At 45.7% G+C, this 16,836-nt stretch overlaps 1 protein-coding gene across 1 annotated transcript in view; it reads right to left on the bottom strand.

Moving 5' to 3' along the window:
• Positions 1–16,836, bottom strand: part of TRANK1 (tetratricopeptide repeat and ankyrin repeat containing 1) — a 95,635-nt gene that overhangs the window by 16,453 nt on the left and 62,346 nt on the right. The window contains exons 15-20 of the mRNA XM_081527234.1: positions 14,626–14,825; positions 14,182–14,319; positions 8,496–8,642; positions 6,804–6,960; positions 2,869–2,957; positions 725–828 (exon numbers count right to left, since the gene is read on the bottom strand). Of these exons, the coding sequence (XP_081383360.1) occupies positions 725–828; positions 2,869–2,957; positions 6,804–6,960; positions 8,496–8,642; positions 14,182–14,319; positions 14,626–14,825 (835 nt within the window). The remainder of the gene's footprint in view (positions 1–724; positions 829–2,868; positions 2,958–6,803; positions 6,961–8,495; positions 8,643–14,181; positions 14,320–14,625; positions 14,826–16,836) is intronic.

Genomic DNA, 16,836 nt, shown 5'->3' with positions numbered 1-16,836 from the left:
TCTTGCACCTCCCTCCCACTTCCCACCTTTCCCCATTACTTTAGGTTGTTACAGACCCACAGTTTGAGTTCCCTGAGTCATACAGCAAATTCCCATTGGCCATCTGTTTTACATATGGCAGTGTATATGTTTCCATGCTACTGTCTCCATCTCACCCTCTCCTTCCTCCCCCTGCCCTTGTCCAAAAGTCTGTTCTCTAAGTCTGAGTGTCTATTCCTGTCCTGCAAATAGGTTCATCAGTACTATCTTTCTAGATTCTGTATATAGGTGTTAATATATGGTATTTGCTTTTCTCTTTCTGACTTACTTCACTCTGCATAACAGGCTCTAAGATTCCCTGCAGAAGGGAAAGGCTACCCACTCCAGTATTCTGGCCTAGAGAATTCCATGGACTGTATATCCATGGGGTTGCAAAGAGTCGCACACAACTGAGAGACTTTCACTTTTCATCCACCTCATTAGAACTGACTCAAATGCGTTCCTTTTTATGGCTGAGTAGTACCCGGTATATACGTGCCACAGCTTCTTTATCCATTCACCTGTTAATGAACATCTAGGGACCATTTTTAAAGTCTTTATTGAATTTGTTACAGTATTGCTTCTGTTTTATGTTTTGCCTTTTGGCCTCAAGGCATGTGGGATCAGACCTGTACAACCTGCATTGGAAGGCAGAGTCTTAACCACTGGACCGCCAGGGAAGTCCCCTTTCCCCCCAGACTCTTACTTGAGGCTGACTTTCTTGGATTTCATGTTCAGGGCAGTGTTGTGGGCCAGAGCCAGCTTCTCCTTCTCAAGTGCCCCTCCCTTTTGGTAACATTTGGCAGCAACCTGGAATAGACCAAAGATTTCTATTCCCAGCAAGGTCATGGAGATGACACAGGAATAAGAGTTAAAGCATGTTGGCACAGACAAAGCACTGGGTCTCACTGCAGCCGAATTCAAGAGGAGGGGCAGGAAGATGCTGAGATGTTGAAGAAAACAGCCATAGAGGATGAAGCCCAACAGAGTTAGCGGGTAACACTTCAGACTCAAATCTTCTTTCTGGAAACACCCAGAAGCCATGGAAAAGGCCCTTCGGACATGTTTTTACAGGTCACCATAATAACACTCTCATCTAATCTTCAATAGCCACGCAGGAGACATTTTATCCTTCTCACTGTATTTCATAGCATCCTTAGGTCAAGGACATGAGCAAACTGGCCCAAGGTCACCCACTGGCTTTTCTGGGCTCAACACAGGTCCTCTCTAGTTGGTACCAACCACGGCTAGTGGGCAGGGTTGGTGGAGCAGTGGTGGCACACCTACTGGGGTGGAAATGGAAACAGAGGTGGTGTCCCAACACACATCCCAGCTGATGACGGACCAGAACTTTATCACATGCAGATCTGTGCGGAGCAAATTGAAAGTGGCAGATCTCTGTCCCAGGGGCGTCAGCCTGTGTCCTGCTAGCAGAAAGCTGCTGACATCATGTCTCCAAGGCAGAAGTTCATGTTCTGCCCAGCATGTAGAGATTAGGTCTCAGGGTGGGCAAGGGAAGGATTGAGTGGAACTTACTGATGTCATGGAAAGGACACCATCTCTCCCCCTACCTGCACCCCCCCCCCCAGACTCTCTGTTCCAGACTCCCTGTTCCAGACTCCCCGGTCCTGTGGGCCTCCTTTCATCCCTGACCCGTGCCACGCTCCTTTCTGCCACAGGGCCTTTGCACACATTCTTCCCTCTGATCTAAATGCTCTTCCATCCCTCCTCTGCCTGGTTAACTTCATTTATCCTACAGGTCCCAGCTCAAGGCTCCCCTCAAAGCAGCCTTCCCTGGCTTCTCCATCCACAACAGGTGGCACTGAAGGCAGCTGGTCATTCATCTATGACATGGGGGACAGCCAGCACCGTGCCCTCTTCTGTACATCTGTCATGCCTACCGTCACATCCCCCCGACCTAAACACAATGCAGGGCTCACTGCTCAACAGGAATATGCTGAGTGAATGGATTTCAAGGGGTTTCCATTTGTACAGTGGTGCTGGGACACTCACTGACATGCAGCCAAAATCAGTATGCCTCCTGAGTCCCAAACCCCTTGTGCGGAGCCAAAATAAACTCAGGTGAGCAGGAGGCTTTTTATAACAGTCTCATCCACGCCGCTCCCCTCAAAAGATTTTAGAGGCATTCAAAAGGAATTTTCAAAGGGACAGAGAATTGGAAATCCATGGGCAACATGTCTAACACCAGCCGTGTTCTGCAGGGAGTAAGGGAAAGAGTGAATATAGTTTTCCTATTTCATACCCACTACCCACTGCTCACAGAGTCCCTCCATATCCCCTCTCTGAAAAAAAAAAAAAGTCTTGGTTTTATAACAACAGCCAGGTGCTTAATGCTCCTTGCCAATTATAACAAGGATGGGCAGTGAATACAGTTGGGGGCTCAGTCAACTTCTGCAGCTGCATGTTTATGGAAATCCTATCCTGACACAACGAAACACACAACAGTGCAACCTGCCTTCTCCTCCCTCACACCTGACTGCAGGGGTGACCACAGGCTTTCACCCTTCTCTGTACCCATCCCCCTTATGGAGTGGCTCTACAGCTTCTCCCATGGGGAGTGCAGCCTGTTCCCTGTCCCTCCTGATAGAAGGCATCCTCAGCGGGCAGAGGCCAGGACCCTCCCTCTTGCTGTGATCACCTGCTGGCACTTGGTCAAAATGAAAGGCTGTCCTGACTGTACAGGGGGAGGAGGAGGACAGGGAGCTTTCTGCACGGTGGGTGACCTGATGTCACAAAAGTGAGAGCAGCACCATCAACATGACCCATGACCCCCCGTCCCGGTGACAAATGCACTTATGAGGCCCCGGGACATGCAGACTCACCACTTACCTTCCAGCACTGGTGTTTAGCGTAGTAATCTCCTTGTGCGATCCACTCCCCCGGGGTCGAGGTCTTAACAAACATGCTATCGTCAAGGTCTAGAAGGAAAGAGAAACGTGGGTTTGCCTCTCTGCAGATTCTTTCACTGAAACTTGTTGTTAAGGGCTCGATTTTGTTGTCACAAATTTCAAGCGGTGAAGCCCTAAACTTTGTCACTCGGAGTTTGACTATTTGGAGACAGAGTCTTTAAAGAGGTGGTTAAGGTAAAATGAGGTCATGTGGGTGGGCCCTGATCCAATCTGACGGGCATCCTTATAAGAAGGGTGGCCTTCCCAGGTGGCACAGTGGTAAAGAATCTGGTGCAATGCAGGAGACATAAGAGGCACAGGTTCCATCCCTGGGTCAGAAATTTCCCCTGGAGGAGCACATGGCAACCCACTCCAGTATTCTTGCCTGGAGAATCTCATGGACAGAGGGGCCTGGCAGGCTACGGTCCAATCAGCTCAGTTCAGTCACTTAGTCATGTCCAACTGTTTGCAACCCCGTGGACTGCAGCATGCCAGGCTTCCCTGTCCATCACCAACTCCTGAAGTTGCTCAAACTCATGTCCAACCAGTCGGTGATGCTATCCAACAATCTCATCCTCTATCGTTCCCTTCTCCTCCCGCCTTCAATCTTTCCTAGTATCAGGGTCTTTTCCAATGAGTCAGTTCTTTGCAAAGTATTGGAGTTTCAGCATCAGCGCTTCCAATGGATATTCAGGACTGATTTCCTTTAGTATTGTCTGGTTTGATCTCCTTGCAGTCCAAGGGACTCTCAAGAGTCTTCTCTAACACCACAGTTCAAAAGCATCAATTCTTCGGCGCTCAGCTTTATGGTCCAAATCTCACATCCATACATGACTACTGGAAAAACCATAGCTTTGACTAGACAGACGTTTGTCAGCAAAGTAATGTCTCTGCTTTTGAAGATGCTGTCTAGATTGGTCATAGCTTTTCTTTCAAAGAGCAAGCATCTTTTAATTTCATGGCTGCAGTCAAGCTGCAGCCCAAGAAAATAAAGGCTACGGTCCACAGGGTTACAAACTGAAGTGTGACATGGAAACCACACAATGACTAAGCATAAGAAGGGCATCCTTATAGGAACTTCCCTGGCAATCTAGTGGTGAAGACTCTGAGCTTCCACTGCAGTGGGCATGGGTCTGATCCCTGGTTGGGGAACTAAGATCTTGCATGCTACATGTTGTGGCCAAAAAAATAGGAAAGAAAAGAGAGATTAACACATACAAAGAGACACCAGGAGCTGACACAGAGGAAAGACAGTACACAACCAAGAAGAGAGGCCTCGGAAGAAACCAAACCACTAACAACAGCTTGATTCATCTTAGACTTCTAGCCTCCAGAACTGAGACAATAATTTCTGTTGTGTAAGCCACCCAGTCTGTGGTACTTTGTTGGGACAGCTGGAACAGATGAACACCTGTGCTGTCTGCCTAGTAGTCATGTAACACAGAGTTTAGCTTACCACGCCAGGTCATGGTGGGTTTTGGGAGAAGGAGATGGGAGTGAGAAAGGATACTCTTTGTTTTTTGAACTGTGTTACCTTCCTTTCCTATGGCCATGAATTAGAAGACGGACAGTAATTTCTAACTCCTCCTTGAAAACCCAAAGCCACATTGCTCTTGGCAAACTCCCATGCTGGGCTTTAGCAAGGAACAAGGTGACGGGATGTGTCAGTATTTGCAAATGTGCACTTTGCCCTCATCACAGGAAGCAATCCGACACATTCTTTTTTCTTTTTCCTGGCCATGCACATTGTGGAATCTTAATTCCCTGACCAGGGATAGAACCTGGACCCTCAGCAGTGAAAGCACAGAGTCCTAACCACCGGACCACCCAGGGATTCCCACAATCTGACACATTCTTGTTGGTGGATACAGACTACTGCAACCACCTCATGTTGGCCCCGTCTATGAGCCTCAACAGCTGGTGGTGACTGCGCTGGCCCTTCCCTTTTGAGGACCCCCGAGCATCGTCAGCCAGGGAATCGGTACTCCCTGGGGGTTCCGAGCCACAGCTTTATGAAACACATGAAAGGCTGACTATCTGGCAAATGCTGAAGCTACCTCTGAGCTGGAAAAGATCTGAGACTCCTGGGGCAATGGATGTCAACTCAAGGAGCCAGGCAGACAGGTCAGCTTTGTCCAGAAGGTGCAAAAGCACATGCTAATCCTTGCAGCCTGACCCGCCCTGGTGCCATGCCCTGTGTGCAAAGCCGACTCGGCAGCATCTAGCTGTGACACCATGTGCACTGTGAGTGCCCGGGTGACATCTTATTCCCGCAGCAAAGCCCTGCAGTATCTCTGCATCTGGCTGGTGATCTCTGCCAGTGCGCAGTGAAGAAGCCCCCAATTGCAAGGTCACCACACTCATCCCCAGGTCCCCGTGTGGTAGAAACAGATGTCCTCAAAGACTTTACCGCGTGCAGCCCACAACTCACAATCAAGGCCGGATTTCTTGTATTCTTCATGCAGCCAAGAGATAAATAGCAATCCTTTTTTATTTTGAATTTTTTAAATTAAAAAAAAAATTGCTATCTTTGAAACAGATAACCAACAAGGACCTGTTGTAAATCACAGGGAACTGTATTATTACACAACGACCTAAATGGAAAAAAGAAGTTGAAAAAGAATAGATACATGTATAGGTATAACAGAATCACTTTGCTGTACACCTAAAACTAACATAACACTGTTTATCACCTATACTTCAATATAAAATTAAAAAATTTTAAAAATGGCCTATCTTGATGATCTCTTATAATGGGTGCCAGATTGTGAGAATAAAAGGACTATGAGCTGCCAGAAAGAATAAAAACCACCATGGTAGGCCAACCCACTCATTTTGCTTTTATGAATAGTTGAGGAAGTGGAGGCCCAGGAGAGGAAGTGGGAGCTGAATTAAACCCTGCGGCTACACAGGTGGAGAGTTCTAATGAGAAGGCAGCTTAAACTCACATCTTTGACTTTTCCCTTTACAGCACCACAGTCAGGTCCTGGAAACAGAGTGTCTAACCCCAGTACCCGACTGAGCCTTTGGCTGGAACAGGAAACAGTCTCCAAAAAACTGGCTTACTGGTTTGTTGTGGAGCCTGAGACTTTCCTCCCATCTTTGGAGGAATTCACCCTGGCTTGGAGGAGCCAGTCTCCCCGCAAGAAAGAGAACAGTTTTCTTCTTCATGAGTGTTGATTATTTCTCTCCTAGTTATCCCATCAGGAAAACTTCATTCCATTTTTTAATTAGCTAGCTTTTGTAAATTATGAAAACAATACATGATAATGTTGGTCTAAAAAAAACACCAAAACACTGCAAACAGCACAGAAGGGTTTAATGGTGAAAAGTTAAAGAGGTCCATATCTAGGTAACAACCTCACACCCACCAGCCCAACACCAGAAGAACCACTGGAAACAGTTTCACCATCAAGGACACTTAAGTCGCATCTAGTTTCTTACATTTACCAGTGGGGCTGTAATGAGCACTCTGGTGCATGTACTGTTATCTTGGAGATTTTATATAAGTATCTCTGGATGGATCCCTAGAAGTAGAATTACTGGGTTAAAAGGTACATGCTTTCTTTATCTTAACAGATATTGCCAATCAGCTGCCCAAAAGCCCACAGAAATTTGTCTTCTTCCAATAAAGCCTATTTTCTCTAACCTTTGCCCATGACTCTCACCTTTAAAGGACAAATAAAAGTTCTTCCCGAAGGAGTCAACACTCCCAATCTCATTACAACCTCACTCTCCCACGCACTTTGCCAATAAAGAGGAACACTCATTTCTCAGAAGAATATGGAAAAAAAGTGCTTTCCAAAAACCTGGCCATAGAGCAGGTGAAGAGTAACATGCTTTCTCACCATCAGCCAGAATATTTTGAGTGCTCACCTTTGTTTTCATCCGTTTTCACAACTTCGACAAATTTCCTCTTCAGGAAATATTTGAACGCAGGAGCCCGCTTCTCTGGGTTTTCATCAAAGATCCAGAGGTTGACCCGAGCCCGGGTGATGGCTGTGTACAGCTGCTTCAGCTCCCCGTTGAGGAGCTAAAGACAAGATCGATGCAAAGACTTGAGTCTTCAGGCTACAGTACAAGGTGTCTCACTTCAACGGGCTTACTCCAATTTTGGAGAAATATTCAAATAGTTAAGTTTCACAAAGTACAGCTAAGACGATTTCATGGGGGGAAATCCCCGAGACCACAGTATGGGGAAGCTCTAGCAAGGGGTACCCATAGTACCGGCCCACGCTTGAGCCTGCTGTGTTTGCCCATTTTGAAATAATTACAGATTCACAAGAAGTTACAAAGATACTACAGAGAGGTCCCATGCATTTTTCACTCAGTTTACCCCAATGCTCACATCCTACCCAATGACTGTAATTTACTTTTTAAAATGTTTTTTCTTTATTTATTTGACTGTGCTGGGTGTTTGTTGTAGCACGTGGTACCTTTAGTTGCAGCATGTGAGATCTAGTTCCTGACGAGGGAATCAAACCCGGGCCCCCTGCATTGGGAGCACAATTTTAGCCACTGGACCACCAGGGAAGTTCCTATTGTAACTTACTTTAAAAATCGGGGCAGTGAGAATTCCCTGGTAGTCTAGTGATTAGGAGGCTTCCCTAGTGGTTCAGGGGTAAAGAACCTGCCTGCCAATGCAGGAGACGTGGGTTTGATCACTTGGTCAGGAAGATCCCCTGGAGAAGGAAATGGCAACCTACTCCAGTATTCTTGCCTGGGAAATCCAATGGACAGAGCAGCCTGGTGGGCTATAGTCCACGGGGTCACAAAGAGTTGGACACAACTGAGCGATGAAACAAGTAGTGGTTAAGACTCTGAACTCTCAGTGCCAAGGGCATGCGTTCAATTCCTCGTTGGAGAACTAAGATCCTGCTATAAGAGGACTATATCTTGGACTCTGGGAGGACCTCCTTGATTAAATTATGCACAAAACAACAGTGGGTTTGTGCCTAACCAGAGGCTTGTAAAGCTTGGCGGTGACTTAACTACGTGCAGAGCCTTCCAGGTATTTACAGAAACAGCCGGATAACTGCTCTTCTGTTTGTTTTCTACTTTGTAGGAGACATAAAACTAAGCTAGTATCGATAGTTTCTCCCAAAGCTTTCAGTCTTGCTGGTTCCGTTTTCTATAGTGTTGCCCTCACTCTTGATGCCTCTCGAGAACTCCGCAGAGCTTCTCATCTCTGGCCTCTTTCCGAGTGATGGAACTGGGATGCTCAGGGGAGCAGGGTCCCCTCACAGCAAGGCTGGAAGACAGCGGTCTCCACTGAGTACAGTCATGGACTTTACTTCTGAGCTCCCCATTTCTGAACAGAGACGAGTTCCAGAGGTGAACAGAAGGTGCTGCCCTTCTGTGGTACCTGCCATCAAGCCTGGCTGTCTGTTGAGAAGCAGGGGTCACCAGAGCTGAGACAGCCTCCATCCCTTTCCTGTCCTCCATGCCCTGGAGCTAACAGTCAGGAAGATTTGCTGACAGGCTCCACCTCTAACCCCATCTTCTCATCCGAGCCCTGCTTACTGGCTCCCCGTCAAACCAGCATGTGGACCCCTGGCTAATACTCACCTTGTACATTTCTGGATTCACGGTGAGAGCCCGGCCCTGGGAGGAGCTGCAATCCTCCAAGGGCACCTCAGTCATCGGCAGGCTTTCCTCTCTGCACTCAGAGGATGAAGGAGTAAATGAAGAAATGATCTTCCATTCCTTGTAAGCCTGAACAATGAAGACAAATGAAAGACCAGCAGAAAATGCTTCCGTAGTATACACCCATCCTCCCTGGGCCTCCTGGAGAGCTCAGCTCCCTTTGCCTGGCATAGGGGCCAGGCCTTCAGCACCATCTGGGAGGACAGGGCTGTTGTATGGCCTCAGTGGGGGTCTGAGCCCAGGTGGCCCAGGCAGGGATCTGGGCAGTTACCGCAAAGACCCACAGACGCTCAGGCCCAGACATCCAAGAAGCAAATACAAATGCTCACTTCCAGGAGAAATGTTAGGGCGCGGAGCTTCCTGTTGTTGAAAGTGTGCCCACACACAGAATGGAGAGAGGAAACCAGTGTCCTCACCTCTATTCACAATGTGTTTAAGAAATTCCACTTAGGCTCAGTCGTTAAGACACGTGTGATGCTTAGCGTGGTACCCTCAGAGTCCCTCCATGTTGTCACAAATGGCAAGATATCAACTGTATAGTGACAAGTGGAAACTAAGTTTTTTAAAGTTCATTTTATTTTTTATTTTTCGGCCATGCCCACAAGGCATGTGGGCTCTTAGTTACCCTACCAGGAATCAAGTCCACAACCCCTGCATCGGAAGCACAGTCTTAATCACTAGTCTGCCAAGGAAGTCCCAGAAACTAAATTTTTGATGGTGAGTATGCTGTACAGTATGTATTAATAGAAGTAGAAATACAACCTTGTACACAAGCAACTTATAAGCCAATGTTGCCTCAATAAAAAATGTCTAAAAATATAAACACTAACTAATTTGTGTTAAATTCTGGGTTTCATATGACTAAGAATCATAAATAACAAAGATAATAAAAATTTAATTACTGCTGTTACATGTGAATAGTTACCAATGTTTTAGATGAGTAATAAAATAAAAATTTGTTAATTCATAAATTATTTTTACATATACAGCAAAATTACTAGTTGCGTTATAAGTGGGGAGGGTAGGGGGTGCTCTCCATGTGGCAATAGTGGCAAAGAACCCACCTGCCAATGCAGGAGATGTAAGGAATACAGGTTTGATCCCTGGGTTGGGAAGATCCCCTGGAAGAGGACACAGCAACCCACTCCAGTATTCTTGCCTGGAGAAGCCCATGGACCGAGGAGCTTGGCAGGCTACAGTCCATGGGGTCGCAAAGAGTCAGACACAACTAAAGTGACTTAGCACGCTGTTATAATGGACTTTTCACATAACTGTGTTTCAGTAAATGACCAGGATCAAGAGACGTAATTGCATCCAAAGCGTAAATAATTTGAAATATTTTCACTGAAAATATGAATGATAGGAAATGTAAGAATAAAAAATTAAAATTATTTTCTTACGATTTAGGGAAAAAAACACACAAGTGACAAGATTTCCTAACCAAGTGATTCAATCAAGGATAGAGCAAAGGAATTCCCTGGCAGTCCAGTGGTTACGACTGCTTCCACTGCAGGGGGCCCAGGTTTGATCACTGATTGGTGAACTAAGATCCCACATGCCAAGAGGTAGGACCAAAACAAAAGGATGAAGCAAAATTCAGGAGCCGTGGGGTACACTGTGCAAGGTGGATTCTGAGATCAGACTGAACAACTTATATCCCAATTTGTCTATTTATTTTGCGACCTTGAAAAAAACGGCTCTTCTATGTTTCATTTTCCTGTTTGGTAAAGTATAAAACTACCTACATTTGTTGGAAAAATAAAAGGAGATAATCAATGTCAAGTGTCTACACAGTGGGTGATAAAGAGTCACATTTTAGCCAAATCAAAGCACAAAACCATGGTGACTTGTAGGCTAGCCTGCAAATATTTTTGGCTTTGTGGGCTATCTGGTTTCTCTTGCAACTGTTCAACTCTGCTGTGGTGCTGTGCTTAGTCCCTCAGTCGTGTTGACACTTTGTGACCCCATGGACTGTAGCCTGCCAGGCTCCTTTGTCCAAGGGGATTCTCCAGGCAAGAATACTTGAGTGGGTTGCCATGCCCTCCTCCAGGGGATCTTCTCAACCCAGAGATTGAACCCAGGTCTCCCGCACTGCAGGCAGATTCTTTACCATCTGAGCCACCAGGGAAGCCCAAGAGTACTGGAGTGGGTAGCCCATCTCTTTTCCAGGGGATTTTCCTGACCCAGGAATCGAACCTTGGTCTCTTACACTGCAGGCGGATTCTCTACCAGCTGAGCTTCCAGGGAAGCCCAAAGGTAGCCCTATTCAATAGTAAATGAATAGGCATGGTATAACACAATAAAATGTTACCTTTTGACACTAAAATTGAATTTAACACAATTTTCACATGCCACGGAATATTACTTTCCTTTTGATTTTTTTCTTAACCATTTAAAAATGTAATAATCTTTCTAGCTCACAGGCAGTGAGCTGGGTTTGGCCCCCAGGCCATGGTTGGCAGATCTGGGGGAGGCAAACATGACTGGATTACTCGCAGTATTTACAGCTGGGAATTCCCATGAAATTTCAGATTTCCTACTTTACTGTGTCTTTAGGGAGTAGGTACTCAACTCTCCTATCCTTCAGTTTTTCATAAAATGGTGATACCTGCCACCTATGTATCTTTTCAAGGATGATGGAAAGGTAGAGGCATACAATGCATTACCTCCCTTCAGTTCCTCTGTAATGTAAATTCTATAAATACTGAGTTAAATGCTTTAAATACTATCTATTACATAAGAGTGTTTATGCTACTAACCAACTAGGGAATTAATCACTGTATTCTGAGAAGAGATGCGAATCATGTAATCATTTAAGTAACTGGAAGCTGAAAAAAATTCTTCAAGACACAGCTGTGAAATCTTTTCACCCTTGTAAAGCTGTTTACCCAACTTGTTTGCAGAGAAAGCAGGCCAAGACCCATGTGCTGCCATCTGAAGGGGTCTGGCGGACGGCAAGGGTGCAGGCTGGCTGAACTTGGAAAGGCCAGAGGAGCACCTATATTTCAAAACTGCTCGAAGGAGATGCAGAAGCTGTTCATACAGCACACGACTTAAGTTGTTTCCATGAATAAAACACATCTCACTACGTGTACAGATGGCAAGAATGCAGGCTGGCAGCAATTTTGGCAATAAAAAGAAGCATTGAGAGGTCTTTCAGCTTCTTCTCTGGGGATTAATAATTGTGAAGGAAAAAGGCTTAGAATCTACCAGCAAGGCTTCCTTTGTGGGGCTTGTTCTCTAGGTTGGTTCAGCAACCCTTCAAAGTTGTGGTTTTGAAAGTCCCTCCTGTCTTAGTCACACATGAGTGTGGAGGAAGGGGCTCCCCACTGGGGCAGAGTGTCAATGGCAAGCACCCGTCAAAGTCCCCACAGGAGATAATTTGGGGGTAACTGGGAGGATGACTGGCCCTTCCTCAAGTGAGGCAACAATCTTACAAGAGAAGGCCTTGACCTAAGCATTCCTCGGTTGCTTCCTCATCTCAGAAGACAGCCCTAATGTCCACGTGGCTGAACATGTAACATTCTCTGAAGAGAAGAATCACAAGCCAGGGCAACAAGAAGCCCCCTACACACACACACACACACACACACACACGCTTCAGGGATGGAGAGGGGAGATCTCCCCCGTGACAAACAACAAACGCTCTTTAGCAGCCTTTGACCATCATCCTGAAAGAAACCCCACGTGAGCAGCCAGGCCATGGACGTGTGGGGACTTATGTGACTTCCGTCTTTCCTCCCTTTTGACTGAAGCATCTCCTCTCATTTGCTGACCGGCACCTTTTGGTCTCGTGGTTGTAAATGATAAACTAAAGGTGACCTCTGTGCTGGGAGTGCGTGATTCCATTCCCTGGTATTTGGGAAGCAGCATGCCAGGAATCTTTCTAGAATTCTCATTCTATTGTGGGATGAAGTGGGTGTTACCACAAGACTTAACGTGATTCTTTTAATTTCCATGCAACTCACTGAACCACTGGTGGGAGTTGAGGGTTAAGGTATCCAGGATTTTGCCATTCCAGGATCAAGGTGAGAGACACAGAGTGGACCACAGGTTATGAGCCATAAGTCCAGATCTCGTGGAGCTTCTTACTAGCACAAGCATACAACTGGCACTTAATAAAGGACAGGAACAACAAAGTCTTACCCCTTCCTCTTTTAGAAGAGCCTCAGTCCAACCATGACCAATGGATGTATTATGAGAGAAGAAAGTTAGTCCTCAGAGATTAAAAGTGGTTCTAGGGTTAATGAGAGGGCATCTGATTTTATTAGCAAAAGTCAATAGAAAAGGAATGCACTCAAGTTACCGTAATGATATGTTCATTGTGGAAGATTCTGGAAGCTGATTTGCTTTGCATGCGGGGCATTAAAAGGAAAGGAGTACAGTGGAAATATCATGAGATTTGGAACTCAAAGCATCTGAGTTCATCTCCGAGCTCTGCCACCTGTATTATGAATTCAGGCAACTTAACTTCCATGACCCTCAATCTTACATGTAGAATGAAGGTCATAGAAATACACACACCCTCAGAGGGTTGGTGGAGGATAAAGTGAGATGATGCATTCAAAAAGCGCTTTATAAACCGTAAAGCATCCACAGCAATATTAGTCATAGTTATTGTCAAGGCAAATGTGACACTTAAAAAAAAAGACCAGGAACAAAGCCCAAAGGACCCCCTTTAAAGGGTTCTTTCTGGGGCAGATTTTAAGGAGTCGAAGCTAACAGTGCTCTTGATTTGAGCATGAAAACAGCCCCTTAAAGCATGCGCCATGTGCGATGAGAAATCTGCCACAGGGACCAGGGTGCAACCAGCTAAGTCCCCAAAGGAGACCCAACAGCATGGTCAGCAGCCAGCCTGAGCTCCCACCAGAGACGGTGGTGAAGAGCAAGCAGTGGCTACAAAACTGAGAACCACTGAGTTGGTGGCTCTATCCATAATGTACTGAGCTCGGGAAGAAAAACCATCACAAGGACTCAGGAGCCAAGTCAAAATAACTGGGCCAGCACAGAGGTTACTGGGGGTCAGTCCATGAACTCTTTCACTGCCATCGTGGGCAAGGGCAGCAAGCAGTGGTGGCAAAGCCATGCCAGAAGGGCGCTCAGGCAGGGCGGCTGTTCTCGTCCCCTGCATTACCTGATCCCGTGGCAGGAACCAAAGCTCCTGTGTCTTCCCGGAGTTGTCTCTATGAATGACCTTGCCCAGTTCTGTCCTCAGAGGGCGGACACTGCTAACCTTGCCTTCATTTGTCAGGCTCTCCTTAGACCTTGCTCCAACCTGAGCATCCTTGGCAGTCAAGGATAACGGTAGCTAGTGAAACACAGAAGCTGGTACTTGGGTACCAGGCATTCGGAAAAGATGAATCCAAGAGAGCAGGGAAGGGCAGGGCACGGGGAGAGCCAGCCCAGGACACACTATGAACCAATCCACAGCCACTGTCAAAACGCACATCCAAACACAGAAAACCTCACACCACGTGGATGATGCTCCAAAACGGAAACGGTCACCTGTGACAAACTCTTCTACTCAGCTCCAAATGCTTTTTCCTGGAGTGGAAGTGGAGCTCAGACACACACATGCTGCGTGAAAAAAGAATTCAGTGTGACATACCTCAGAGTCAGTAAAAAAGTTGTAAAGGAGGACATCATCGAATTCTAAGCCTTTGGCTTCGTAAACTGTTAACACAAGTGCTAATCCCAGCTCTTCTGGAATTTTCTCCTTTGCCATTTCATTAGCTACAAGGATTACCTTGGGGGTGGAAAAAAAAAGGATTGGAGAGAAAAAACTTCAAATTGTACAAACAGAAGTCTAATCAAGCTGAGTCAATTCTTATGGGAGGCAGGTAATGTCTCCCAAGAGGAGTGGCTGGCATGGACTAGGTCAGCCAGGCTGGTGGGAATATTAATAACAGTTAGTCACTCACTCATCTTTGAAACCGCCTCATCCTAGGACAGGAACTATTGAATTCTACCTTGTGGAAGAACTCAGCTTCTCAAACCTTTTTCAATTGCAAATTGCCTTTTGTTTTAAAACACACAATCTCAAGAAACTCACCTGGTGGGCTCCAAATTCTATGGGCTGGGTTTTTCTTTTGTTGCCTCGAAGCAATATTGCCAAGTCACTCACACTACAGGACTCCAGGACAATTGGCCGGGGACCATCGAAAAGGCCAGAATCCCTTGGAAGGCGATCGAAAGACTCCGGGAAATAGAACTGAAGTAAATCTACCACTCCAGATGCCAGATTGAGGATTCCTGGGAAAAGACAAGAAAAAAAAAAAAAGGTCAGATGTTATATAACACGCCAACGTGACTGGACTTTTTTTTTTTTTTTTTGGTCATACTGAACAGGTTGTGGGATCTCAGTTCCCCAGCCAGGGGTTGAACCTGGGCCCTTGGCAGTTAAAGCTTAGAATCCTAACTAGTAGGCCACCAGGGACCTCCCGCGTATTTTGTTTTCTTATTTTAGTTTGCTTTTTTCCCCCAGAAGTGATATTGGTCCTGAGAGTACATCTAATTGCAGACAATTTTCAGGTCCAGTTAGATTATCACTTTGGCTCTGGGCTGTGTTACTCTGAGTACAGCAGACAAAGGCAGGGATGTGTTTAATGTCCTAAGAAGGTTTTGTAGAATCTCATTCCTGGACTACATTCATGTTAGAGAAAATGACCTCATGAAGAAGAGTCAAGGCAGAAATGTAATCTAAACACTTAGAGCTGTTAGAATGCTAACACAAAGGGCTGATACACAATGTAAAAAAAGCAAGGTTTATCATGTCCTCTGTCGTTGGCACTTAGTGCACTGGTGACAAGGTTACATGGTAAGAGCTGGATTTTTTTTTTTTCTGGTTGCACTGGGTCTTCATTGCTGTGCATGGGCTTTCTCCTGTTGCAGGGGTGGGGGCTACTCTCTAGCTGCCATGGGTGGGCTTCTCTTGTTGTGGAGCACATGCTCTAAGCAAGCAAGCTTCAGTGGCTGTGGCGCAAGGGTTTAGTTGCCCCACAGCATGTGGAATCTTCCCAGACTAGGGATCGAACCTGCATTGGCAGACAGATTCTTAACCACTGTACCCCCAGGGAAGTCCTAAGAGCTGGATGTTAGCTAGGACAGCAACCTCGGCTTGCATCACCCTTTTCCATTCCACTTGTTTATACCCAGGGGAAAGAGCACTATACTAAAAAAAATTGTCAGAGCTAGATAAAGGATTTTCCAAAAAGCTTTCTCCCTGGGTCCCATTTCTAAGTGCTGAAATAACAGTGACAGTGAGGCTGACTATACAACAGGTTCCTTCATAACAGTTATCCTGTTTAATCCTCACAACAGCCTGATAAGACAGACCAGACAACCCTACTTTTACAACCAGGGACTCCGAGGTCTGAGAGCTTCAAGAGTCATGAGCTGGACTGAATACAGATCATCCCAGGTCTCCTACTGTTCTTAGGGGCTGTGCGCTCTTTGCCCGACACCAGATAGAATTCTATAAAATGGGCATATGTGTCCCCATTACTATTACCAAATAGTGAAGGGAAATTTTACTATCCAATGCTACTATTATTAAAAGTATGCAATATAAAGAAATGAAGAATATAAGTGGAAACTGTTGAATTTAAGCACATCAGCTGCCATGGTGGTTCAGAGATGTACATTAATGAGAGGATCAGAAAAAGGCAAGAAAGTGTTCATTGCAGCGAAAAACTGGAATCCACTTAAATGCCTTTCTAGGGAACTAGATGAAATTTTTTTTAGATGAAACTTTTTTATATGAACATAAGCAAAGAATGGGCTTCCTACATGGCTCAGTGGTAAAGAATCCACCTGCCAATGCAGGAGGTGCAGGAGACACAGTTTCAATCCCTGGGTTGGGAAGATCCCCTGGAAAAGGAAATGGCAACCCATTCCAGTATTCTTGCTGGGATAATCTCATGGACAGAGCAACCTGGTGGCCTACAGTCCATGGGGTCGAAAAAGAGTCAGACACAACTTAGCAACTAAACAAAAAAAATCAAAGAATAGACGATAGTTCAACTACAAAAAGCAATGAAGTACTGAAACATGCTACAATATGGAAGAACCTTGAAAACACTGGGCTAAATGAAAGATGTCAGACACAAAAGGTCAAATATGTGATTCCATTTATATGAAATGTCCAGAATAGGCAAACCTACAGATGCAGAAAGTAGATTGGTAGTTCTCAGGGGTTGCAGGGGCTGGGGGGCGGTGGGGAATGAAGAATAACTGCTAGTGTTCATGGGGTTTTTTAGGGTGA

Source organism: Giraffa tippelskirchi, chromosome 9, assembly GCF_054371585.1.
Source record: "Giraffa tippelskirchi isolate mGirTip1 chromosome 9, T2T-mGirTip1v1.2.pri, whole genome shotgun sequence".
Classification (NCBI taxonomy): Eukaryota; Metazoa; Chordata; class Mammalia; order Artiodactyla; family Giraffidae; genus Giraffa; species Giraffa tippelskirchi.
Note: the sequence above shows the minus strand (reverse complement) of the source record. Positions and strands in the feature narration are given on the sequence as shown.